The following is a 27,000-nucleotide window of genomic DNA, read 5'->3' as shown; positions in this document are numbered from 1 at the left end:
CTAATGTCATAGAACATAACAAGGTCAAAGAAGATGTGAAAGAACAAAAATGAAGAATCTATTGCTCTGTATATTATTTTCTGTGTGGTTAGTCATTTGCTCAACCTTCTTGACCACTTAGATTTCATAATGAATGCAACTTTTTTTGGTCAAACTTTTTTATTCGCACTCTCGCATCAGTTTAGTGATCCTCAGAGGATGTCATCCATATAATCGAATCAACATGGCCTAACTCATAAATCATGCACATGTTATGTGGTTTATACGTAATACTGTGTACCTTCACTTACATGTAGCTTTTAATGCTGCAAGTATAAATTAAACCATTTTTAACCGGCGCCGGGGAATAATACCACTTTCGCATTAATTACACAAATGGGGTATTCATTTGCATAATTGATATCTATAGATATTCCTCTCCTTCTCGGTTACATATGTGACAGAGTCGAGCGCCTAATATCATAGCTTGCAGTGGATTTATAAACTTTCCTCGTTAATTATGCAAATGATAGATCATTACACGTACACTTACAAACTGAAATAGGGAGGTCCGATTTCTTTTCCCCCTTGGTATACTATGTTAAAACGATTACAACTAGCTACCGCTACATATGATATTGCCCAAAAAAATTTATGTTTCATAAGAATCGTGAATTACCTTACTGACCAAGTCTGACCAATCAGCAGAAACTTTTGCCTCCCCTGCCCCCTGCCCACTTTTGCACTTCCGGGTGTGCGCGCGCACCACCGGTTCTCAAGATGGCGTCCTGCAGTCGGACGTGTGCCTTGTTTTGTAGCAGATGTTTGTGTTTCCTGGTGTTCCTGGTCCTACAACTTGTCATCAACACAAGTGTGAGGGGCTCAGAGCTACAATGGGACAGCAGAGGGTACATCCTGTACTGCCCTTGTATGGGTAAGGAAGTTAAACAGCATGTCCTACAGAAAGTACAACAGCTCTCAAAATATCACAGGCTAGCAAAATACCGCATAATCCAGTATAGCCTCTGGCTATGCACAACCTTGGCTTTACATACGAATGCCATGTCAACAAGTTAGTCATGAGATAAGGTATGCTAGCAGAAAGGATTAGAAATTCCCATGGTTTTCTACTTCAATATTTAAACACTTTTAATTCATGCAAATTTAATATTTGAACACAAGGACGTTATATAACGTTAACGTCCTTGATGAACACCAGGATTTCTCATCTAAAAGGGATTAGAAATTGAATTTGAGTTGTCTTTAAAGATTGCATTTCACCATTTCAAGGCAAAAGTGGACTGAAACTTGGTGCTGCCTCAGAGAGCAGTACAGCACAGTCATAAAGTACAATCTGGTAAAGCTGACAGTAAATAATCGTGTCCCATGACATTATTCTATTCTATGTGTTTTCTTTTTTATCACACATATTAAACAGTTATACCTGTAACTAATTGTACCTGTGTTGTAGGGAGGTTTGGTAACCAGGCTGACCACTTCCTGGGATCACTACAGTTTGCTAAGGGCCTGGACAGAACTCTGGTGCTGCCACCATGGATCCAGTACAGGCACAGGAAACCCCCATACACAAATGTAGGTATGCTGAAAAGATGGTAATGAGTGTATGGTTGAGAAGATAACTCATTACAAGTCAGGGGCCTTCACCTTTGATCTACACATGTGCAATTGAATCCATGAAAACATTTATATTAAGATGGTATGCCACCACCCCTAACCCATAGTCAAAATGTGACATCTTTCCTTTTCTGTAGTGCCACTGAGTTTACTAACATTTACACAAGTGTACTGGCACACTGAGAGGCAAGGCTCTCTCATGCACCGGTCTTCCCATACCAGGACCTGCTGCCAAGAGGGTAGATTGAGCTGGAACCACAGCAAGAATTAAAATTACTGAAAGGGCAGCAGATCCAACAATGTAGATTTCGTTCAGTTCACGTTGACCATTGGATGACTTTATTCATCCTGCCACCTCTAGCTCCATGTCCCATTCAAAGACTGGTTCCAAGTGGAACCACTTCAGGAATATCACCGAGTGCTTCCTATGGAAGACTTCATGGAGCAGCTGGCACCAGAGCACTGGCCTCCCGAGAACCGCAAGAGCTTCTGCTTCACAATGGCTGCACAGAGGTCTGTGGACAAGAAAAGTTGCCCTGCAAAGGTACAGTACATGTGCATGTACATGTACATACAACTGCAAATCTGTGTGCGAGATTTTGAGCAGCAGGCATAATATTATTAATGATGCCCTGGTCACACAGTTTGACACAATTATGTTGAAAGCTTTAACTGTGTTGCTTGATCACCAGAAGGTTGCAAATTTAAAAGTTGCCAGAGACTCACATGTATTCTTCATCTGAAAATCTACCTTAGCACATTGGGTAGGGCTCGGGGACCTGGCAGCAAATAGCTGATTTCTGAAGATTGAGCAAAAATTGAGAGATTACTGTGAATATTATTTCTCTTTTTCAAATCAATATTAGTTTTCCTGCTGTGTAACAAGCATTTGGAGCAGGTACTCCTTGTCAGTAGCTGTTAGACTAAATTTGACCATAAATCTTATGTGATATTTTCAGGAGGGAAACCCATTTGGTCCGTTCTGGGACAACTTTGATGTAGACTTTGTTGGCTCGGAGCTGTACGAGGGTCTGTCCTACAACACTCAGGACAGGGGCATGGTGGACAAGTGGCAGAAAAAGTATATCATGATCAGTTTGTTGCAATATTAGAGCACCCATGTGACGTAAGTAAGTAACATAGTTTTGTTGATTAGAAATATAGAAAAGGTAAGAAATTATAGACAATATATTGATATATGCAAACAGAATCCATTTGGTACCAACAACATGATAGTACACTGATGTAAAGAATAGAGTGATGACCTAGTTTTAAGACAATATTACACATATGCTTAGTATATACTTGTTGAAACATGCATGCTGATTCCCCTGATATTGAGCTGCAAGCCAGTGTGCAGTAATGGCCTTGCCACCACCTTTCTACTAGCAAGTATCAACTTGTAGGAAAGGATAATTTGACACTTCTTGTCCTTGAACAAACTTTTAGGACCCCTAACAGAAGGCCATGGACTGTGCTATTATTTTCAATTCTACAGCATTCTGTATAATCTGTATTGTACACCGTGTTAGGCTAGTTGAAGAATAGAAGTGTGACTGTGAAGTTTGCTCCGTCCCCCCAGATTTCCTCCAGACCAGTTCCCAGTACTGGCCTTCATGGGTGCCCCGGCCAACTTCCCTGTCCTCCCGCAGAACATCGACCTCCACCGCTTCATGCACTGGTCCGACAACATGGTGGAACAGGTCAGCCAGGTCATCGATCAAAACCTTCCACGGCCGTTTGTCGGGATTCATCTCCGGAACGGGATGGACTGGGTGAGTGTGTGTCCTCACTGTGTCAAAAGCATAACAGCTTTCATCATAGGCTTCTTAATTTCTCAATCTAAAAGCTGCCTAGGCTGGGCAGATACCATTGAAATAGAATAGATTTCTATTTTTGTCATCATATAGGTGAAAGCCTGTGGGAGAGTAAATGGTAGTAATCCCATGTGAATGCATCCGGACAGTGCGTCGGTTACGACCCTAAACTGTAGAGAAGTTGACCATTGAAATGTGTGTTCCATCTAAGGAAGAGGTCTTAAAGGCCATCAGGTATGTCTTAGCACAATTACAACTTCTATTGTGTACAGAAAAATAAGATAGATTACTCGTATCTGTTGGTCTGACCCTGCAGAAGTCGGCCTGCGAGCATGTGGACGGCAGCAGGCCCCACCTGTTTGCGTCGGGTCAGTGCGTCGGGTACGACATCAGAACCGCCAAGACGCTGACCCAAGACATGTGTTTTCCCTCCAAGAAAGAGGTGCTTAAGGCTGTAAGGTATATTGTGTGTATATTTATATAATATATATATATATATGTATATAAGAATGTCTTGTTTCTTGTCTGACATTTTGTGTGTGTGAAAAATTATATTGTTGTTTTGTTGTTTTTTGGGACCTCAGGACTGTGACTGACATGTACCAAAGTATCTGTACTTACAAACAATCGTTGTTCTTCCAGGAAAGCAGTTAAAAAGGTCAAAGCCAAATCCATATATGTAGCAACAGACAATGACCCCATGTTACCTGAGCTGAGGAAAGAATTCAACCAAGTGAGTTATTTCCCTTATTTACCTTCTGTAGAAAATGTGTTGATCTGTTTTTAAGACTGCAACTTGTACATGTAGATACAGCATTTTGAATGTCTGTTGAGAATCAAAAACTTCATATTCCTTCGTTAATTCCCTTTCATACATTCCTTCATTTATTCATTCCTCTAGCATTTGGTAGGCATGAAAATCAAGTTCCCTTGAAATGGTCTTCTAGCATACCTAGAAATTGTAACTGTATTTCTTTGATTTTGTGTGTAAGTCCATTTGAACCACCAGGTATTGTGAACAGTTTCATTGGTTGTTTGTTTGTTCGCTAGTTGTCAGTCTTCCACCTGAACCCAGAGGTTCCCCAGCTGGACCTGGCGATTCTCGGCCAGGCTGACCACTTTGTCGGAAACTGTGTCTCCACCTTCACTGCCTTTGTCACGCGCGAGAGGAAAGCTGCCAATAAACCCACCACATTTTTTGCAAACAACAAAAAGAAGAAAGATGAGTTATGACCAGCCTTAGGTAGAGCCTGTGTCAAATCTTTTGCAACTGTATTTATTCCTTTATGGAGTAGTAGTTGTGTAGTGTATCACAAGTAGGTAAGATACAATGTTCAGCAGGAATAGATAACCCCCCTCTGCAATATCCTTTTCCTGGTCAGATATCATACTGCCTGTATAGTCTCATCACTTTATTGATGAATCAATTTATTGTAATAGTTCAAATTTGGCAGGGAAAGAAAAATAGTTTAATTAGAATTCAATGATAGTGTGTTTTGATATATATAACACAGTATGATATGCTATTTATATATAAGTACATTTGTATATGTAGATCTATGTATGTAGGGATGAGTAATGGCAGAAGTGCAATGCCTGATGTCAGAGATTTATATTCAGTATTGTGCTAGATTTTCTCACATTCCTTAGCAATATAATATATCCAAACAAATGTTATGTTGCAGAATACATGAAGACCTTACGGGGCATTTTCCCCACCATCCTGAAACATATCATGTCCCCAAACATATCAAAGCAATATAAGAGGCATTTTTAAGTATGTCAATAAAGAAAACAATGTGCTAACCTTCATGATCGATTGGATTGGTTTGTTTCCACCACTGTACAAGCTTTATGTACGTGCCTGGGTAACCGCCTGACGGGAACGTGTCGTTATCCAGTATATGTTTAGCCAAAACCCTACATTCAAGGTTACGGATACCTTGCAAATAATACACCGCTGACGTCTTTAATGACAAAGTACTGTAAATGCAGAAACTTTCACGTTGGTTTAATGTTCTCGATTTTCGCGGTGGCCGCTTCACAGCGAACTTAAATCACCGTGAACATTTTTCCATGGCAGGTAAGAGACTACAGTGCATGGTGCTACCGCGAATTTAAAACCACCGCGCAAAGCCCTTTTTCCCGCTACTGCAAAATTGAATCCCCACGAATGCATTTACCTGATATTGTACTACCTTGACGAGGTACTAGTATGTGTCGATGATCGGAGGATGTAGGGAAACAGCCAAGGGGTTCAGTGTCGGATACTGTAAAAGCAGAGATATCTGTTCGCATTAGGGATTCAATTTCACAGAAGGGAGAAAATGGGTTGTTTGCGGTCACGACAAGTTCGTGGTTGCCAAAGGGGTCATGTGAGCAGGCTATAGAACTAAGAGTTACGTAGTATTTAATTTACAGTTCGCTGTAAGAAGGTTATCGCAAAAAAACGCAAATATAAAACTACGTCGAATATTTCCCTTAGACTATGGTTCCAGTTCTTTTGTCTGTTTCTGTCGTTTCCGGAAGTGACGCTGCTATGTTAGCTGGAAAGCAGCTGGTTTACAATGACATTGAGCAGGAACAGGAATCTGTTCTTTAAACAATTAGGTCATATGTGAACTTCCTAAGACATTCCCAGAGGCCGGTTCGACTACACCTGTGGGAGTTACTGATGCTCAGATCCCACAAACGTTACGTTACGTAAAGGTAACTACATCGGCCGTCAGCGGCACTACCGTGCTGTCATATTTATCATAATTCTCAGGAACGTACTACAGGTGGAGTGAACTGAACCACAAGGGTCCTGAGCGGCTGCCCTTCGATGCCAACTCGTGTGTGTGTGACGACGTTTTCCCTGACGCTCTCGCAGTTAGGTGATTAGTACTTGGCAACGTTTCAAAGGTGAAACGTGGAAAATCTTCAGCACCGATTCGCGACTAGTTAGTCCTCTGAATTCTGATGCTGCAGTGGTCTGGATTCGCGACTAGAGCGGTGAAATTTCCATCAGGTGAGTTTATTTTTCAAACCGTTAGGATAGCGGAGAAAGTAGCGAATGTGAGTCATTTTTAAGTTCTCCTTCAAGTTCTGTGGTGTGTGTGTCATTACCAGTGAAACGGATTTTACCAGACTATCATGTTGGATAAGTTGATAAGGCACCATCATCGATAGGCGTCCTGTCATGTTATAGACGATGGGTTGGGAAACGAAATGTTTCCACTTTTAAAATTTCCCCTGGCTTTATGGTTATTATATTTCAGCCATACCATATATGGTATGGTGAAATATATTGTATTCGTAATGTTTCTTTCTTTCTTTCTTTCTCCTGTCAAATCGTCAAATCGAATCATCTCCGTCGTTCCGGGACCGAATGACCTGAAATTTGGCACAAGAGTAAAGTGGGTCAATACCGAAGTGCTTTTTTCTCATTTTTTTCATATCTGCCTCTAAAATGATTTTATTGAAGCTTAAAGGTCACTTTTTGACCACAGCGGTATATTTTGGCCCCCTGTACCATTGAATTACAATGGAATGACCTTAAATTTGGTGTAGATAGGCATTAGATAGTTGGTAAAATGATCCAAGTAAAATTTTTGGCATGAACCAATTTCAAATTATTAATTTCTGCACTTTTCTGAGGGGTAATTGGTTTTCTTCCGGCCTTCTCCCGTGAACTCCCGTGACCCCAGAGCCCACAGGTGCCAGGTGCCAGCGGTCTGGGGAGAGCAAGAGTTAATTACTTTATGGACGCCAGCCAATCAGCGACGAGAAAGGCGAATGCTAGTTAATATTCATAAGCGGGGCCTTGCAATCCCGTATATACACAAACAGATGCATATTACAGCCTTACAGTGGCCATATGTTACCCTGTGCCCGGTTTGAAATTGTAGTTTGCGAGGATTTGGAGTTCAGACAGGGTCATTTGAGCGGTAGCGGACGGTACGCGTGCATTGAACGTCAGAATACAAGTCTGTGTCGATGAATTACCAACATTCCGCATGGCACTATCAATCATTTTTGGCAGATTTGACTTTGGGGGTTAGTTGAGACAATCGAGAAAATGTTACTTGGCAGAAAACGCGGGAAAATTGGACAGTTTGCGTTTAGTTTTGATACGTAAGTTTGACAGTGGCGAGAATGCATGTATTTTTTCCCAAACAAATGTAGGTACTTCTAACGTTGGTGTTGTTGTTGTTCTTTTTTGACGTAAACTTTGTACATTCAAAGTGTAAGTAACTTTAAACTGCCAGAGTTTGAGCCCAATAAAACACTCTTAGTACCAGAGTATCACCGTACTGACCTCCAAAAAGAAACCCCCGAACAAGGTAGAAACTCCTATCCTCCAGGTCTCGCACGCTACGAGCAGGAAATTACAACACTCAGACAACATTACGTCCGATGGCTGATCGCATACAAAGTAAAACAATTTAACAGTGGTATGCAGGACATATACTTAACAAAGAATTCGAAGGAAAATGAAATATATAGATAAAGCCAAATCAAGTTAACTTGTTGGTCCTGGGATTTTTCAGAAAAGAAATGAAGCGACAGGGTGGTAAAATTCTTGCAAAAATTCGAGACGTCTCCGTTTATGTAATGGCTCATACAAAACAAGAAGAAGATTGAAGTTTTTAGCTTGAAAAAAACAACAACAACACACTCCTAATACACAACACCTGCACCTGCTTGACAATTATTAAAACGTATGCCCTACTAGATTAAAAAGTTCAATGCAATAATAAATGTACCCACATCACAAGGAGATTATGACGGTACTTAGACCTAGTTATCGAAGTGGAAATTGTTGAATGGCGTCATGTAATTTCATGATGAAAATCTTCTGAATGGAAGATGCGGTTTGTTTTCACTCTCGGAAAAATAGGAGCTGCCGCAATTCTAAAAGCCAATCAGTTATGTATAGGCGCTCCTGTGGAAGATATATTCTTCCATATGGGTCCGGTTCATATTGGGCAAGCTCTGTTTTGACCTGAAATCAATTCACAATATTAGTTCTCTTTTGGGGATAACTTACAGTTAAAATATTGCATTTTTGCGCAGGGGTGACTTGGAACAGTCCAATGTTGCGTGGGAATGGGTATGGCTGAAATATGCTGTATTTGCACCCAAGCAAATGTCGGCCTTTCTAGTTTTATGCATGGCTTTGTTGCTCCGATGAAGTTCTACTCTACACAAGACAATGTAATGCAGGGTCAAACTTTATACAATATACAAAATAGAATTTCCAGGCATGCTCTAAATGTTTAGTACTGTGCTAAATAGGCATCTAGAATATTGCGCATAACATACTATATATGTATATGTGTATTGTTTTGGCCGGTTTATGCTCACCAAACCCGTGCATGTATAGGTATGATTAAACAGCAGCATGCCCACTCCCTTCTTTCAACTACGGGCATTGGCTTCACTGTTTCTCTATAAACAGCTCCGATGAGTCATGTTTCCTCACACAATAGAAGCTACAAATCCACGGTCCCCGGAAGTGTGACCTCTTAAGCTCACCAAACCCTTTCCTGCCTTCTGGTGTAATCCGATTCCCATCCTCAGGGGTGCCTAATGTATTCATGTAGTTTTACGGCGAAATTCATAGATTTACAGAATACATATACGATCCCGACTTACTAGTATTAGTCGTAGTACATCGTAGATCGTATGAATTCAGTAAAATGTGTGTGCATTCCGTAAAATATTATGAATACCGTAAAACTTGAATACCTGAGAGGCTTTGGGTCGTGAAAGAAAGCGGTCGGACCGGAATCTCCAGGCGGACATCGGGATGGGAAATCGTAACGTTTTCTGGCTGCCCATTGCAACTAGCGTTGCAATTTTCCACCCAACACCTGTTTGGAGATAATGTTGGATAGCTTTCCCGATGACCCGATAAATACAATTTACAGTTAAACCTCGTTGGACAGCTACCTAGGATCACCTGGCACAGGCAACCACCTCCAGGCACAAGCCACGTAAACAGTCCTGTTTACATAACGTTAGTTAACCACACCATGTCCTGAGCAACCATCTGTCCTCAGCAAAAAGTTTCCTCCGGTCGAGTCCATTTCTCCAGTGGTTGCTCGATCCAGCTTGATAATCAATCACTCTACAAGGAAGTGACGTAATTTGTCTTTAAAATTAAAGGCATTTTTACAACATTACGAAAGTTCAGCAGATTTCAAAAGTTGAGCAAAGTATTCATACAAGAGTGTTCACCGTGAGGATCGCCCGCTTCTGGAGCAGGCTGCAAGAAAACGATTCCATTCTTTTAAGAATAGAATTTAAGATTTCTACCAAATAAGTTTAAAATCTTACATATTATTTTGAAATACGTTTCGTCCTCCTTTTCCACTATCTAGGTACAGGACACCTTCCGTAGCATGGATCGACTCGTTCTCAACCTAGCTCTCCTGGCAGTCTGGATTCTTCCAGCTGCGTCACAAGCAGGTACTAGTCATTCGTTTACATGATATCGAATGTAGCAATGTGCCGGATTTTGCCATTGGGATGTTTGTTTAATGCTCTGGAGTTTAAAGGACCAATTAACCACGTCACCGACACTGTCTGTTTATGCATGGATGATGCTTTCCTAGCAAAATATTGATTGACAGCGTATCACGTTGACAAATGCCCCGCTCACATTATGCGGGTAAAATATCTGCTTTCAGTAAGAAAGCAACTGATCAATAAAATTTTAACAGTAGTTTTCTATGTTTTTTTTTTCATTTTCCAAATATTAAAGGTCAACTTACTATAAGCTCTGACGAACGTTCACACTAGTCAAGCTTGCTCATCAGTCCTAGCGATGATAATCGTCTGTTGCATGTTTGCGGTTGATGACAGCAGGTTGTACCTAGCCCATCGGCATCAGGGCTTCTTCACAACCGGTTCAGTAACGACAGCTAAATTATAAACAGTCATTATTACAGATGGTCACCGAAACGTAGGATTTTGTGCCTTTCTGGTTGTGATTTATGAATTTTTTTCAGTCATCTACTAATTTAATGACTTATCTACGACAAAACAGCAAACTATTGTTTCCCCACCCTGCAGACCGCGACTGTTGGTTCGACCCGCCTGCTAGCTGTGCAGAGTGCTTGCTGAGAGGTCCGCAGTGTGGGTGGTGCATAGAAGTTGTAAGTACATTGTATAGTTCACATTGTAGTAGATTGTACATATTTGAAAAGGGGACTACTTCATCATAGGTCGTCAGAAATGTTTACTTTCACATATTTGACGGAAGATGAATGACAAAGATGATGACTGCTTTTGGATTCATATTCTTGACTTGTACGCTTTTGCTATGCAACTTAAAATTAAACATGTATTGCCATGTTTAATATGATGATCTTAGAAAGCTTAGTGTTCCACTTTCCTTTCGATGCCAATGAAGTGGAACACTTAGCTTTTTATTAAGATCGTTATAGTAATCATTGTAATGCATGTTTAAGTTGCACAGAAAAAGCGTACAAGTCAAGAATATGAAGATTTATTAGGCATTGATAAATGCTTTTAAATGTAGTAGATATGCTGACTTCAAGTGCCACCAGGCACAATGGGAGGGAAGACGAATTACACTGCTGAGTAAGAAGTGTCAAGTTGCCCCTTTTATACTACCCAGGAGTGGTAAATGAGATAAAAAAAATATATAATTTTAATAGTAATAAAAAGTTCTGAAGTTGTTTGACGACAAGTCATAATGGCTAAAGCTGGGGCCACATATCCAAATTCGCCGGCCAGGCAGTTTGCGGGAACGAAAAGTATAGTATGATATAAAGTCAACAAAACACACACAAAGTCGTGAGCATAACTTGTTTATATTTCTTGATATATATACCCATTTATTTTTCGTTCCTGCAAATTGTCCCATGGGCCCCGGTTTGTAAATGTAGCCATACAATAAGACAGGTAAAGGGGTGACCAAGCAGCATGCCGTTTCAGGATTACTCCGGGACGCGCTGTAACACCATGGTGAACCTACAAGCTGGTGGCTGTGATCAGGCCCGCATCATGAACCCACAGGGAAACGGAACTGTCTTAACACAGGTAAGGAGCTACTGTCTGGAAACTTAAGATCTGTGTAAAGAAGCTCATGAATCAACTTTACGCCTGAAATACCTTCTTTATAAAACACAGACTCTGTCATGGTGAAAGATTTTCATATTCTTCTCTAAACAACCACGCAAATCTCGATTAACACAAAAGAAGACTAACAGTATTGGCCGAGACTTAAGTGCATTTCTTACATCAAATATTTACATTTCTTTTCCTTTCATTTAATTGTTTAGAACCTGCCCTTAACAGAAGCAGGCTTAAGAGGAATACCAGCAGACGACATTGTACAAGTGTCGCCCCAAAGGGCACACCTGGAGCTGAGACCAGGTAACTCTAGTATGAGATGGAAGCGTCAGACGTTTGTCCTATGACTGATTTTCTCCAGTCCCCCAAATATAACTGGCGGAGAGGGCGATTCTTCAGTCTGTGCATGTCCAAACGGCAATCGTCCATAGAACCTAGTCGCTACCCGGCTGACTACGCTGGCTAATAATTTGCCGGTAGGAGTTTTGCTTCCAAAGGGTTTGAAGGAGGGTGTGAGGAATTATACCCTAGTCACGTTCGTCATACTGTATGTTTATCTCGGCAGATTTAAGACAATCTTGATGGGACAGCCGTGGATTTACCGTACAGATGTAGCTATCTTGTGACAGTAAAGGCTGTCTGAGATCATTGTCTATGTATGGCCTATAGTAGCCTCACTGAAAAATACTCCAAACCGTGATGGTGTAACAGGTGTTTTATCTCCTCAGGTGAGAGCGCACAGCTGAGATTGCAGGTGCGGCAGGTGCAGGACTACCCAGTGGACATGTACTACCTGATGGACCTGTCCAGCAGTATGTTCGACGACTTGACCACGCTCAGAACTCTCGGGAGCCGACTGGGTGGGTTCTCACGAAAGCACACATTTTATATAGCAGCACGACGATAACCAAAAAGAATAGTCGTATCACCATAATTAACCCTCACGAAAGTCGGATAATGATATGAACCTACCAAGATTCACCCCAGACTGAAGAGGGGGGGGGGGAGAACACTGTAGGGATAGCCAACCAAAATGTAGCGGAATTATTTTGAGTTCATATCGTTATGGTGGCCTTACAAAACACGAGAGTGATTCGAGTGAATGTGTAGCTAACAGGCAACAGACAACACCATGTAAAAGTTATCTCTCATTCCCTTGTGCATAACCTTAAAAGTTGTTTTTTTTTTCAATCATTTCTTGGCTTTGAAGCCAGTACCATGCAGCGCATCACCAGCAACTTTCGGTTAGGTCTGGGATTCTACGTAGACAAGACGGCGCTGCCTTACGTCAACCCTTATACGTAAGTTGTACAAGTCAATGTTTGGTCTTGCATTTATTTCTAGCCAAGATAAAACGTGTATCAAACTCAAATGTCCACGAGATGAATAGCTTGGATGCCAGACTGTTTCCCAGTGAGGGCCCACACTGCCCAGCTCCTCGGCTCTAGGGCCTACATCCTTCCCTAAGAATGTTTTACCAGAGCCACCCTACGTTACACCAGAGCGGAATAGTCATTAAGAGCAGGGTGCCAACTTTTGTAGCGGAGCATGTGGCTAAACGGGCCACAGGTTCTCTAGCCTGGGGTCTGTTATCCAGGCTACAACATTAAAGAAAATTTTCTTTAAAAAAAGATTTTAACGATTTGTTTCAAACTTTTGTTAATTTGAAACTTTAGACTTTGATAACACAATCATTGCAGAATCGACACAGTGTGTGCGCAGTACAACTCACCCTGTGCCCGAGTGTTCAGCTACAGAAACGCCCTCCCACTGACGACTAACATCTCTGCCTTCACGGACACGCTGGAGCGAGAGGAGGTCGCCGTCAACAGGGACTTCCCCGAGGGAGGGTTCGACGCGCTCATGCAGGTGGCCGCCTGTGATGTGAGTAGTTCAGGTTCTTGCACCACGTGTAGGGACTGACAATGCCACGTGTAACTTGATGTTTGCTGTGAATGTTGTATCTTTAAAGAAATTAAACTGTACGGACTCAGCCGTCTGGCCGCTATAAAAGCGAAACCAGTCGTTTTAAAAAAACGCTACTTTTATCGAAAAGACTAGAGGTCCGCCATCGGTATGTAGTTAATTCAGTGCTGAGATACTTCAATCCTCCGTCGGGTTGAATGGAACTGTAATGAAACCATTATCACACCTTTCGGTGCATAGGGTGGTACCCATCTCCGTTCCTATAGACCTTCAGACCCTCATGGTTGTGTAACCACTGCAGTTACTCCACGGATGATGGTGTAGTGTGTTAGAGTACCATGCTCTTCCCCATAACGATGCTGAGTTCTAACCAATTAGAGTACCGTTTTAACTACATGTACTATTTAAAAGCGCCCCCTCCCCCCGACACACATACACTTTTTTTGCAACCGTAGGACCAAATAGGATGGCGGGAAGGAGCCACCAGGCTTGTAGTTTATCCCACAGACGCCCTGTCAAAAATGGCGGGAGATGGAAAGCTGGCGGCCATCTTACCTCCGAACGACGGGCAGTGTCATCTGCATCCGGGCACTGGAGAGTACCTGGAGTCTAACAACCAGGTCAGAGTTTAAGTGAATTTGAGTTACTGAGTGACTAAGATCAGATGTCAAGCATTATGCAAAAAGCCAATACTCTAGTAGTTACCGCCCCAACATAAGGACCACATGGCCAATGTAACCACATTCTGTTGGTCCGTTAAATAATTTCCCCATGGACACACCAGTCCTGCAGCAGGGTTGGCAGGGTAGCGACCTTCGGGAGCGGACCAAAGCTAACCATTAAGGCTGGACTCGTTATAAGAAATCACGCTGTCAGTACAAAAATTCATTAGAAATGCAACAACATTAAAAAGTAATTAATGCCACCTGTGTTTTCCCTTAGGACTACCCATCTATTGGACAACTGGCGAACATCTTGAGGCAGAAGAACATCCAGCCTATCTTTGCCATAGCGGAAGACAGACGGCCCGCGGTCAGGTACAAACCGCACGTCCTGCCGACGTACCAGGTGAGGTAGTTGTTCTCATTCTGTGGAACTTGAGAATTTCATCAGTCGTTTACGGAAGCCAGCTATCTGAAACTTATGAACGTTAACAAAATCTATCCAATGGGTAACATGCGTATTTTGTTCTCTCTGATTTGATCATTTGTTTTTGTAGGTATGTCGTTATGGGAAGGAAATTTATCACGTTTATACTACAGCTAACGATACAAATTCTGGCGTACATTGTGCCATGGAGCCATTTGATGTCTACGTCAAATCATGTCTCATCGACCCTTTGTTGTTTTCTAGTTACCACCATGAAATATTCATGGACGTTATATTTACTTCTGTGCTTTCCAAAGGTTGAAAGAATCACTTATTTCTCTTCCCTGTTCCCCTAGCGTCTTTCCCAATTACTACCGGGTTCCACCATGGCGACACTAGAGAGCGACTCGTCTAACATTGTAGAACTCGTAGAAGAGGCGTACAGGGTAGGCATATTCATGTCAGTCATGTACAAGGTAGCTGTATCCGTATGACACATACACATACGAGAGGTAGTCGTATCTGCATGGATTATATACAAGTTAGGGGTAAGTCATATACGAGATAGCTGTATCTGTAGTCTGTAGCTGCATATGCCTGCATACACAGGGTAGGCAATGTATGCGTATCAGTCACCATAGTCCACGGTAGGTGTATCGGCTATACTGACTTACTCAGTTATAGTCGCTTACAGCAAAGTACAATACATACATTCCTTGTTACTTTCTATCAAGACGTGTTGCCACAGATGCCACAGTTTTTCCCAACGTTGTGTCTAAACACAGATCATAGGAAACATTATCTTGCTGTACATGTCGACGTCGTTTCACCAGAGGGCACGTTATAGTATTTCAAAGGCTGTTGATAGCGCTGTATATACACATGTATCAGAAATATTAGTTTCAATACGGAATATCATTGATCGTATTTTCAAATTTTCACGAAATGAAATATGACATTGCAGCAACTGCGGTCCCAAGTGAAGCTGCAGGTCGCCAGCCCACCTGCTGAACTTCAGCTCCAGTTCACGTCTACCTGCAGGGACGGGCAGGTCACGCCAGGGGGCACTCGGTGCTCCAATCTCACCGTTGGCGACACGGTAGGTGCAATTCCTTGTAATATTAGTGTTACTGCATAAGCTGTCCCTTTTCTCTTGCATTATCCTTGACCCCGTCGTTCGTTTGGCGAAAAGACAAGTTCTTGAAATAACCTCGTCCACTGCACTTTGGAATTGTTGTTTCCCTTAAAGATATCTTAGAATTTTCCATCCGGTGCCACGAGTTCAACATTTTACACACGTCGCTAGGTGGAGTTTGAGGTGACCCTGACTGCTACCGGGTGCCCAAAGGACGGCCAAGCGGCTCAGTTCAGCCTCGTTCCAGTCGGCTTCGGGGGCGAGTTGACTGTGAATGTGGACTTCCTGTGCAGTTGTGGCTGCGAGGATTCCTCAGTAAGTAATAGAGTAATGTAGCACAGTAGGTAATGCAACAAAGTAGTTAAGGAATACTACGCAAGGCGGTATATCTCATCGGGACCCGTATCATGTCCACATCCCTCCTCCACGAAATAACAAACATAACAAGTTGGGGACAACTTCATTATGCAACATGTTAACAGGTAATATTTTCTTTTGATTGTCTTCCTGTTTACCGGTACAGCATTTTGGTAATGTTACTGTGTACAAAGCTGGTGTGTTATGCCGAAGGTCGGTACTTTCTATTATCTATTTCGGACGTCTGCACAGCATCTGCACGTTATCACAGTGACAGCATGAATAGAAGCAAAAGAGCTTCAACGTGAACGCGTGGCGTTTTTTTTCCTCACAATGCTCCTCTGTATCCCTCAGCAACCTGCCAGTCCGCACTGCTCTTCGGGAAATGGCACGCTTGAATGTGGAGTCTGCATGTGCGAGTCAAACAGGTGAGGTGATTTAATGTCAATTGTAAAATTATAGCGGCCACACATGTTTACATTATATCAACAAATCATTTTCAGTTCAGGTATCATTCTTTGTTTTCTCTTTCCTACCTGTAGGGGGGTCGACTCACATTCATTGTATATACATACATGTATCTAATTATTTATTTATCATAGTCCTTTGTAATTTATCATTTTCAATTCTTGTACAAGTGGCGGCGCTAAAATAAGTTGAGTGCAACTTGAGTCCGACGTCACTTCGTCCTCGTTCCTTTATTTGTATTTTCACATGTGTCTTTCAAGTTTAAAAAAATCAGGGAGGTCAAATAGACAGATAAACACAGCCTTTAAAGAAATACACAGACTGGTGAGATAATCACGTGTAATAATAAATCCATTCAGTAATCATGGCAATAATATTTACTTTCAACATTAAAATTGATCCTGGCTTGTTCTCATTGAAATGTGCAAAATGCTGCCACCAGCCTTTACGGGTCAAAGTTGACTTGAAGCCTGTGGCTCCCCCGTCTACACAAGCACAGTTGAGAGAATATCCGTGTGTCATTATGTAAATAGTAAATTTATAATGTGATTGTGTAGGTACGGGCAGCAGTGTGAGTGCAGTGCCGAGGACGAGACGAGTGCCTCCGGGGCGCAGTGCGTGGCCCCGGGCGCGGACGGGGAGTGTTCCGGGCGGGGAGTCTGCGTGTGCGGACGGTGTGAATGCGGGGACAGGTACTCAGGACCGTTCTGTGGTTGCGACAACTTCTCATGTGACAGGTCCAGTGGACAACTCTGCGGAGGTGAGGTCTTCTGATGACACTATTTGTCTCATAATGAATTTTACATAATGAATGTTCTCTTTTTCAGTCAGACGTTTGACTTCAATCACTGCCCATCCTTTATTTGATATTGTTTTTAGCCAAATGAATAGCTGGTTATTCTTTCGAAGTCTGTCTTCAGTTGAAGAAGTTTTCTCTCCCCTCTTCAGGACCGAGTCGTGGCGTGTGCAAGTGCGGCCAGTGCGCCTGCGTGTCAGGTTGGCAAGGCAACGCGTGCCAGTGCTCCTCCCGCACCGACACGTGCATGGTGGACGGGGTAGGTCAAAAGTCGACAGTCACGACACTCTCATTGTCAAACCACACGTTCAACCTTATTTGTGACGACTCAATCTTAGGCCTCCGCAATGTTCGGTAGCAAAACTTTCAATCCTCACATTGTACCAATGCTCAAACTGTTGATGACTGTCTATTAAAGCAGTTCTGACAAATAGAAGACAATGCATGTATTTGTCTTTGTCTCACTCATTCATTTAATACCCTTGTTGCATCCAGAACTGTCTACAAAACCTGACCTGTGACTTGGCAGCGTGTAACATTTTTTTTATTCCATCAGCCAGGGGACTAAAGGCGATAAGCACAATACATCATATAACTTTGCTCATGCTGAACTCCATCACACTTACAGCAATAAGACTTGCATTGCACCTTTTCCAGAGAATATGTAACGACCAGGGGAGGTGTGAGTGTGGAAAGTGCGTGTGTAACCCAGATAGTCCGTACGGCGGGGAGCGGTGCGACAGCTGCCCGGTGAGTTAGCGTGGCAATGTTTCAGCCTGGTATGTGATCAGTGTGCTATTCTTCTTAGTCTCTTTTATGTACAGTCAATATTGGTCAAGAGACTGGGGAAATGGTCGTTGTTCCGGACAAGAGGGTCTTATGCAGTTGGTCTTATGTAAAATTGGACGTGGCTGTCTTAACGTGACTTATGTATGAGGTAGTTGCCAGCTTCAATGGTTTGCTAGTCAGGTTTGACTATGGAAGTGATGTACCGTACGTAGAGAAGACGTCCGTGGTCGTAACTCTTACACAGATAAGCAATAAGGAATATAGTGGAAGTATGATTACCCATGCCAGCGACGTAGATTACAGAGGCAAATGCATAAAACGTTGACCACTCAGGACACCTCAGTCCTTTATGTAGGCTGACTCCGTCAGTTCTGAGTATGATGAGTAACGTTAAAGAGTTTACAGTCCGAAAGGAAGCAAGAGCACATGGCTGTTTAAAATGCGGCAACTTGACATATGACTTGCTACTCATATTAGATTTAAAAGATAAGTAATTCTGTTTTATGTCTTTTGACCATGTGTGTAGATCATCTTTTTTTCATGATTGGTCTATCATTACGAATTTCTCGTGTAATTCTGTTATTTTCAGACCTGTCCGGGACACTGTGTAGCGAACCAGGCATGTGTCCAGTGTCTGGCGTTCCAGACCGGCCAGCTGACGTCTGAACAGTGTTCAGAACGATGTCCACTCAACGTCACAATAGTCCAGTCTTTACCGGGTACGGAGCACAAAAACACAAGCTTCGAGCTAAACGCAACACATTTTCCTGTCTACGTTTTTTCGAACACATGCTATTGTGATGGGAACAAGTTTAAGAATGTGCGCGCTTCTTGAATGTGACACCACGTACATCTTGTGGTGCCACAATGATTGAACTCCCATGGCCCGTTATTGTTTCAATTTTAAGAAGCCGTCTAAAACAGACAGGCAACTTGTGCCTGTCTGTTTTAGACGTCCCGCTAATACATATATATTACCACATCTCTGCAGACGATATCCTGGACAGTGCAGAGACATGCCGTTTCCATGACGACGATGATTGCATCGTCACTTTCACCTATGGCAAAAGTCATAACAACGAGCTAGAGGTCACTGTCAAGAAAACTAAAGGTAATCTCAAAGATCTCATATTTCGAACATTATATCAACAGTGGATGACTCTCATTATCATTTTCGTTATGCAAACCAGACCAGAATGCAAATGAAATGAAATAAAGATGGTGATGAAGAAGTTTGTTTCAACATGTATAGCTTCGTCATTGTATTTTTAATGTGATTATAATATTTCAACATCTAAAGCAATGGGAGACGAAACACATTTTATTTCCAAATGTCCATTCAACCAAACAGAAAGAATCATCCTATTTAGAGAAGCCACAAAGACTTATTTTCCAACTTCTCCACATTGACAGACGAACAAAAAGCCACTTTTCTCTTAAAGTCTCAGAACCCACAAATTTTAGAAAAAGTGGGGCTTTTCGTCTCCCTCTGCTTCCAAAAAAGAAGTCAAACACAACCTGTTTAGAAATAGCGAACACTAGTATTAGAGTAGAATATTGTTCATAACTGTCCATTCTTACTTGTATATGTGCTATGTTTATACCATGTACTTGCAATTAGCCCTCGGGCACGAACTTGCAAATAAACTTCTTTATAAACAACGTTTGAACAAAAAAACATGAGCATACATACATACATCGAAGCGACTCGGTGTTTGTTTTTTGTGATACTGATATGAAAATCAAGAAATAAAACGAACCTGTAAAGTTGTGTATTACACGGAGACAAACGGATACTTTAGTCAGAAAACGGTACATAACGTCATGTATCATTCAATAAATATTCTTTACATAGGACGAATCTATTTTTTTCTTCCAACATGGTGGTACCAGAATGTCCAGGCCCGGTGCCTGTTCTTCCCATCGTCCTTGGCGTGATCGGGGGCATCGTTCTGATTGGTCTAGCGCTCCTGGTCCTGTGGCGCATTCTCATTTACCTGTATGACAGGGTGGAGTATCGGCGGTTTGAACGGGAACGTCAGGCGGCTAAATTCACTTCCGTGAGTTGAACATTGATCGATTTACACACTTTAATGCCAAAATGTTATTCCATGGCAAATACTTTCCCAAGAAGGAATCTGAGCAATTGTCCTGCTCTATGCATTTGCGGAGTAATGTATTACAGGAATTTGTTGCCAAAGTTGATGATATACAGCGACAGATACAGATGTTCTTTTTGTAGTAAGATCTTGTTCCCCGTAGTCCCGTCCAAATGAACAGCTGGAGCATGCATTTAATGGAAAGCTCTATCGCCCAACGATGTCGTTGTGGCAATATAATGAATTATTAACAAATACTTTGGTGTGCAGCTTAAACTTTATTTCTAAAAGTCAAAATCATTCTTTTAACATTATTTACTTCACAACTTTGCAGTCAGAGAACCCTCTGTACAAGTCAAACACAACCAGGTTCAGCAATCCAACGTTCCGAGGGAGAAAGAGCTCAGCAAAGTTGTACGACGACGACGACCTGGGTGACGTCATGGAGCTGACATCCGAACAACCGAGTGCCTGACGGAAAGTGCCGAGTGTTTGCCGCAGACTGCCAAAAATGTCGGCGAAATTAATATTCCGCTCACATTTCATGTAAATACGAGACATTCTTTAGAAACAATCGATGTGACTTAACGAAATAGTGACTTTGATAACAATTATTAATACATGTAGCTTCTCTCTCAATGCCTCATCATATCAAATTGCGTGAAGTATAGCCAGCTCTTCTTGGAGTTTAAAAACGTTCACAGACCACAGCGACATAATTTATCACTTGTTATATTGGTAATCCTGTACCAGATTTTACTCTGCGTAGTTTTGTCGGTGACATAATCACAAAGTAGTTTCATGAGAGACGGAAGGGGGCGCTCTCGGCTCACAGTCCACGGGTGTTGTTACGGCGACGCTTGCTGTGAAGGACAACCATATAAATTTTAAGTATAGGAGTACTACTATAGGATGTCAGTATAGCAGCCCGAGGAAAGGGACATGCAAGTAACGTTCTGAATCCCGATATCGATGCTATGTAACTCGTTTTGTATTTTGACTTTTACTGATTTGTGATATAGAGTCTAAGCATACTTCTTTGCTTTTATTTTAGTGCACTTTTTTTCTTTCTTGACCAAACAAATGGTTAACAGTTGATCTACGTTGGTGGAAGTTTTTCACTCGGAGGGACTTTCAGGGAAACGCCTAACTTCTAGAATCCATTTCGAAGCACGAGTTTTGTAACAAAAGCTGATAAGTTTTTTTTATATAGATATTCCCTTTACGGACAAATATGGTATGCTTAATAAGATTACTTACAGCGTGGATGGTTCTTCGGACGAAAGGGCCAGGTGCACAGCGTCTTGAAGACCGCGGAACGGAAGTTCTCGGGCACGACGGCACAGAGGACGGGATTCAGACAAGGCGAAACGTCTTGCAAGGCGTAAGTGAACCACTGGGTCGACGTACTTAAGTTAACGCTGCCGAAAACACTGGTGAGAATATTCACCACGTGACCCGGCAGGTTGAAGACGACGAAAACTGTAACCAGGACGACGACCAGTCTGGAGACGCGGCCCAAGGCGTTACTACCCCCGTCTCGGTTTCCTGCCCGAACCTCTCGCAGCTTTACAATGAGGAGAACGTAGTGCGGGACCATGATTATGAGCGGGACAACGAAGCCCAGTCCTACGGAATAGAAGATGCGGATCGTGTTGAAAGTGTGAGCGTCCATTGACCCGACGGCGACATAGTAACAATCTATCATGGCACCAACGTTAGTCACACTTGCAAAGACGAGATGAGGAACGCACAGGAACGCGACGATGCCCCAGACGATGCATGCGTTCCGAAACGCTACCCTCCGTTCTTGGGCCATGTGGTCAAGCCAACTCCGGACAGGATTGACCACGGCCTGGTGGCGTTCGACGCTTAGGATGGCAAGAAACGCAGATCCCGCTAAAATGCTGACCGCCCACACAAAGCGGTAAACTTTGCACATCGCCACACCGAAGGTCCAGGGTCCGATCACCATGAACGCAACCTGTATGACTTCCCGGACATAGTACAGAAACTGTGCGAGGGACAGGTTCAGGATGTACAGATTGGGGGCGTTATGCAGTTTGGGGTACCTCATGATGACGTACATGACGAGCCCGTTACCTAGCAACCCGATGACGCAGAGGATGATTTTGAAGACGGTGCTAAAGGTGAAGAAAGGGTCCTCCTGGAATGAGCTTGTGTTGTTACTGTAGCTATCGTTCCCCATTCTGATACTTAAGTGCGAGTATCGTTGTGGGAGTCGAGCAAGTCGTCTTTGATTCTCGAACTAAAATCAAGAAGAAAAAGATAGTTGAAAAGAATTTCAAGTGCACATATACGTGCATATAAAAAACATGGTATAGATAACTAAAAATCATAACACAGGTCTTTACCCAATATAATCATCATGCACGGCTGTGTGCGTGAGAAAGTGATCTGTGAGGTTTACGATAAATATGCATTTGAGGGTTAGAACGCTTTGTATCCACTTGAGAGTCTTTTTTGTCGTCGTTGATCTGACTTAAGTGATTAAACTTGTGCTTTTCTTCATTTCGCACAGGCAACAAATTACGGACACTGAACTACATTTAAAACGGAAGACAATTATAAGAAACCAAGTGAAAGTCTCCAGAAACATTACTTTCACACAAAAACGACAGTAATCTTTGATTTTAGGAATAAATCATAATCACCGAAGCATAAATAATATAACCCATTTTAACCAAACTTCACGTTACGCTAGCTGTCCACAAACCTTCTACAGTTCTCTTGCTTCAAACTCACCGCCGCCTACCTTGTTTTTCTGATGGCTCTCTCGCCTCCTCTGCCACCCGTTTAGCACAACTTCCCTGCAATTTCCTCACTTATATATGATATCTACTGCAAACATGCAGGCGGCGAGTGCGTCAGAGCTTCTGTATTAGCAGCAGCACTTAACCACTGATCGCCAATTATAGCGGTCAAAAACAAACCGGTGGTTTGTGTACCCAAAATGACTTATTTCCTGTTCTTTGTTTACCTTGCTGATGCAATAATATATCACATGTGGCTCTCAATTACTACTTTCCTTTAAATGACACAAAAAAACACGTATAGACAGAAAGACCTGTAGAGCGAAAATCTTGTAGAACAAAAGTCACTGAACTACATCTAAAAACGAAGACAAATATCATGAGAAACGAAGTGAAAGTCTCCAGAGACATTAATTTCACACAAATAGGACAGTAATCCTTGATTTTAGGAATGAGTCATTTTCAGCTTCTTGTCAGATGGGACCATTTTTGTGTCTATTTTTTTTTCTGTGTCTGCATGGATAACAGGAAACGAGGAATCGCTATTAACGGTACTATTGAGGGGTGGCTGGCGAGTTTATGGGTGCTTTAAAACATACTATTTTAAGTCAAATGTGGACCTTAACTTTAATTAGGTAGTGCCTTATTGCAATGCAATAATCTATGAAAATTAGCATGACGTCATTGACAGTTAATTAGCTACACACACAATGCTGGCCAGTGCGTAAGAGACTGAGCAGGCTCTACCACTCCAAGTGAACGTGCGTCATTAAAATGACCTTTCCGCTTAAGGTCAAGAACAAATTAAAGGTCCCCTTAAAGGCTTTACCATTTTAAGTGATTATTTTTGAGACGGAAGTTGGTAAGCGGCATAATGCAATATGTTTAGACTTGTCATAAACCCACTGTTGAAGTTCATCCGACACTAGACAACCATAAAGATCATAGATGACATAGATGACGTGACGTGAAAAGTTGATAGGGAGAAGGCCTTAGTAATGTGAACAAAGTGATGCACACACATTTCATTTTCTAATTTCCACGTGATATATTGTGGCTCCATAAGCGCCAAGTACGAAAGCACTATGTTGATTTTAACAATCAAAATTTCAAGTGTTTATTCCGGAAATATAGCGCATGTAATATCATGATGTCACAACCATTTTAAGTAGTTTCCCATTTCAATCGTAGAAAATTAGAGTCTGCTTACGTCATTAAACCGAAGCGTTTGCTAATAGATTTGTTGACCACACACATGCAGCATCTGGTGCTGTGTAGTGTCTCGTCCGGGTTCGTCACCCTGGCGATTTCCATGGGCACCCGCATGGGTCTATTTAAACACCTTGCAGGTATGGAAGGTCCGAAAACGTCTGCACAGATCGCAGAGATGGCGAACATGAAGGAGAGGTAAGCTGTGAGGTCTCACAGGCACAGGCGCACGATTAGGTTTGCTTTTATTGTAACTTTTATAAAGGTGGTACACACCCGGAAGGTAAATTTTATCCTGAATACCCAATGTGTAAATTTGGCATAACTCATAACTGGAACAACCACTTTCAACCTATGTCGTGTGATATGTGAATGCCTCGAGCTTACTCACGTCTTTGGATCGAACATGAACTATATCCAGATATGTGACTAACCCAGGTTTGACCTTTGCGGTAAGTTGGAACTTTTAGTTACCTTCTCGTCCATGCAGTATCGAAGCTTTCGCTAGATGTCGTCAGATCACTAGCTTTGAAATTGCTCAGGATGATTGGGAAAATAAGTACAAGACCATGCAGACCACTCAGACACATGTTACCATTACTTGTCTTCCTCGCAAATAGGTACGTTCGCGAATGGCTGGCCGTGATGGTGACCGGTCAGATTGTCGAGTACGATAAGGAGCAGAAGACATACTTCTTACCCAAGCACCGCCTGTGCATGTTAGGACGCTTAGGCTATCCTGACTTAATGAGCCAGTTAGCTCTGGTTGCAGGTGACGTGGCGGATTGCTTCCCAGCAGATGGACCCAAGGGTCAGTGTTACAGTTTGTTGAATGTGTCACAATGTAGAGATTCGTTTTATTTCAAATTCACTTTCCATGCTAGTCACGATATGAAAGCTCTACAGTGTCGAAAGAAATTAAACTTAAACTTGAACTAAACCTTTCGACACAATTAGACAGACCGAATTCCAATTTTCTTAAATTCTTATGACACCGCTACAGTAATCCAGGTCAGCCTCCCTCGCGGCCTCCCGCGAGCGCTGGCGATTATTGTTGGGGAAGCGCTAGCGCTGATTGGCGCAGTCCGCGCCCTTCACGACATAGGAACCTGCTGGCGTCCAATTGTACATTGTACATGCACATTTAAAATCGTGACTCATCCCCCTACACCACCATCTCCAACACTCCTGGAAATTCGCAAATGAGGCTACATACTGTAATCACGTGACGACAATATAACGTGCACAAAATACAAAGGACATGTGTATACAGTGCTGTAACGTTACCAGAACAGTTATTCTGAGCACGGAATTACTTCGGCTTCCAAAAAGGTTCCAAACCCCATTTGTATAGCTAGATTTTTTTTAGTCTTTTTAGTCTTCTCAGTAATGGAACGCATTGGCTGTATATAATATGCACATATATGATATGCACTAACTTTGATCATACAGCATCGACTACTACATGTAGTATGTGAAGTGCAATAATTCCCCGCTCCCTTTCATTCAAAGGTCTACCGTATTCAGCCTATCCAGAATTCCATGCGTTCATGGGAGACATGAGGGAGAGGCAGCATAGGACAAGCCTGGTGGACAAATTTCTGCCTAAAATTCCGGGACTGCGTGAAGACTTGGGTAATGAAATGATTCAATGTGAAAATGGTTATGTTTGCGCATTGCAAATTTATTTTGCAGATTTCTGACTTGATACATCACATATTCTATGTATACATTTGATATAAACAATGCCATTGCTCTCGATTTATAATATGATAGGAATAACAGTACAATGACTGCCAGGCCTCCGCCTCACCTTTCAACGTGAGTACGGAGTAGATGTCTCCTCAGCCCAAAATGCGTAGGGAATCAAGGTTACTTGGAGCATTTTTTTTTCGTATATGCTCCAACAGCAGAGACTCTCAAAATTAAGGCTACAGGAATCCACTTGAAGGAACACAAGTCACATCTTATTAGCTAGCTAATGGCTTTTGAAAAAGGTCGTCTTTCAATCCAATACACATCCTGTTCTCAATCCACCCAGAATCAGGAATCCGAGTTCTTGACGCGGCGTGCGGCAGGGGCATCACAACTCTCATCTTGGCCCAGCACTTCCCAAACAGCACGTTTGTTGGCACCGACCTGTGTGAGGACGCCATCCAATGGCCTAGCGAGGAAGTCAACAAGCGCGGATTGGCCAACGTCACGTTCCAGGTGCAGGACCTGGCCAACATGCCCGCTGATTGGTCAGATTCCTTCGACTATGTTCTAGTCTGGGACGGGGTGCACGACCAGGCCGACCCGGAGCGCGCGCTGAGGGAAACCTTCCGCATGGTCAAGTCTGGAGGGCGCTTCTCCATGGTGGACATCCGGGGCCACACGGAACTCGCAGACAACATGAGCAACCCAGCAAGTCCCATTCATTATGGCATCAGTCTGCTCCACTACATGACAGTGTCGCTGTATTTCGGCGGGAAAGGTCTCGGCGCCATGTGGGGACAGGAGTTGGCATCGGAGATGTTGCAGGAAGCAGGGTTTGCCGACATACAGCTGCTGGACGTTCCTAACAGTCCCGGTGAACTACACTACTTGTGCAAGAAGCCTTGATCATATATGATCACTCAGGCTACCCAGATTTGTATCATTAAAACATTATGACCGAGAAACGAGTTGAAATACTGTACTTGTGTTTGTGTGCATATCAACATAATCATGATAATGAAGGCAGTAGTCTGTCAGGCAGCTGCCGAGAAGTTGGCTGAAAAAAATACAGGGTTGTGTCCTAAATGGCTTGCTTCAGCCCTTTTTGTTGCCTCAAGTATACTAAAGCTATGATTAAATG

The 27,000-nt window shown here is 42.5% G+C and overlaps 4 protein-coding genes across 5 annotated transcripts; 3 read left to right on the top strand and 1 right to left on the bottom strand.

Annotated features, from left to right (window-relative positions):
• Positions 1 to 725: 725 nt before the first annotated feature.
• On the top strand, positions 726 to 5,243 carry LOC118410163 (GDP-fucose protein O-fucosyltransferase 1-like). The gene is made up of 8 exons (XM_035811695.1): positions 726 to 913; positions 1,451 to 1,572; positions 1,976 to 2,158; positions 2,574 to 2,695; positions 3,197 to 3,389; positions 3,748 to 3,890; positions 4,074 to 4,164; positions 4,482 to 5,243. The coding sequence occupies exons 1-8, from the start codon at positions 760 to 762 to the stop codon at positions 4,662 to 4,664; spliced, it is 1,191 nt and encodes a 396-aa protein (XP_035667588.1). The 5' UTR covers positions 726 to 759; the 3' UTR covers positions 4,665 to 5,243.
• A 763-nt stretch (positions 5,244 to 6,006) lies between these two features.
• Positions 6,007 to 21,197, top strand: LOC118407099 (integrin beta-3-like). Its single transcript, XM_035807521.1, has 21 exons — positions 6,007 to 6,441; positions 9,800 to 9,887; positions 10,494 to 10,576; positions 11,382 to 11,486; positions 11,729 to 11,822; positions 12,248 to 12,379; positions 12,730 to 12,820; positions 13,220 to 13,403; positions 13,901 to 14,065; positions 14,388 to 14,513; positions 14,891 to 14,980; positions 15,499 to 15,633; positions 15,841 to 15,984; positions 16,381 to 16,454; positions 17,052 to 17,254; positions 17,443 to 17,549; positions 17,948 to 18,040; positions 18,669 to 18,798; positions 19,071 to 19,190; positions 19,973 to 20,139; positions 20,513 to 21,197. Exons 2-21 carry the CDS (start codon positions 9,821 to 9,823, stop codon positions 20,651 to 20,653), a joined length of 2,451 nt encoding a protein of 816 aa, XP_035663414.1. The 5' UTR covers positions 6,007 to 6,441; positions 9,800 to 9,820; the 3' UTR covers positions 20,654 to 21,197.
• Positions 20,909 to 24,227, bottom strand: LOC118407110 (somatostatin receptor type 2-like). Of its 2 annotated transcripts, XM_035807539.1 has the most exons (3): positions 22,955 to 24,227; positions 21,439 to 22,447; positions 20,909 to 21,041 (listed from the first exon to the last, which is right to left on the bottom strand). In XM_035807539.1, the coding sequence occupies exons 2-3, from the start codon at positions 22,385 to 22,387 to the stop codon at positions 20,965 to 20,967; spliced, it is 1,026 nt and encodes a 341-aa protein (XP_035663432.1). In that variant the 5' UTR covers positions 22,388 to 22,447; positions 22,955 to 24,227; the 3' UTR covers positions 20,909 to 20,964. The 2 variants fall into 2 exon arrangements, with proteins under 2 accessions (XP_035663432.1, XP_035663425.1); XM_035807532.1 differs by having other exon boundaries at positions 21,439 to 24,227.
• Positions 24,208 to 26,820, top strand: LOC118409080. Its single transcript, XM_035809944.1, has 4 exons — positions 24,208 to 24,359; positions 24,782 to 24,972; positions 25,674 to 25,796; positions 26,203 to 26,820. The coding sequence occupies exons 1-4, from the start codon at positions 24,208 to 24,210 to the stop codon at positions 26,763 to 26,765; spliced, it is 1,029 nt and encodes a 342-aa protein (XP_035665837.1). The 3' UTR covers positions 26,766 to 26,820.
• The last annotated feature ends 180 nt before the right edge of the window (positions 26,821 to 27,000 follow it).

This window comes from Branchiostoma floridae, chromosome 2, assembly GCF_000003815.2.
Source record: "Branchiostoma floridae strain S238N-H82 chromosome 2, Bfl_VNyyK, whole genome shotgun sequence".
NCBI lineage: Eukaryota > Metazoa > Chordata > Leptocardii > Amphioxiformes > Branchiostomatidae > Branchiostoma > Branchiostoma floridae.
The sequence above is the reverse complement of the archived record's forward strand: the minus strand, read 5'-3'. Positions and strand labels throughout refer to the sequence as shown.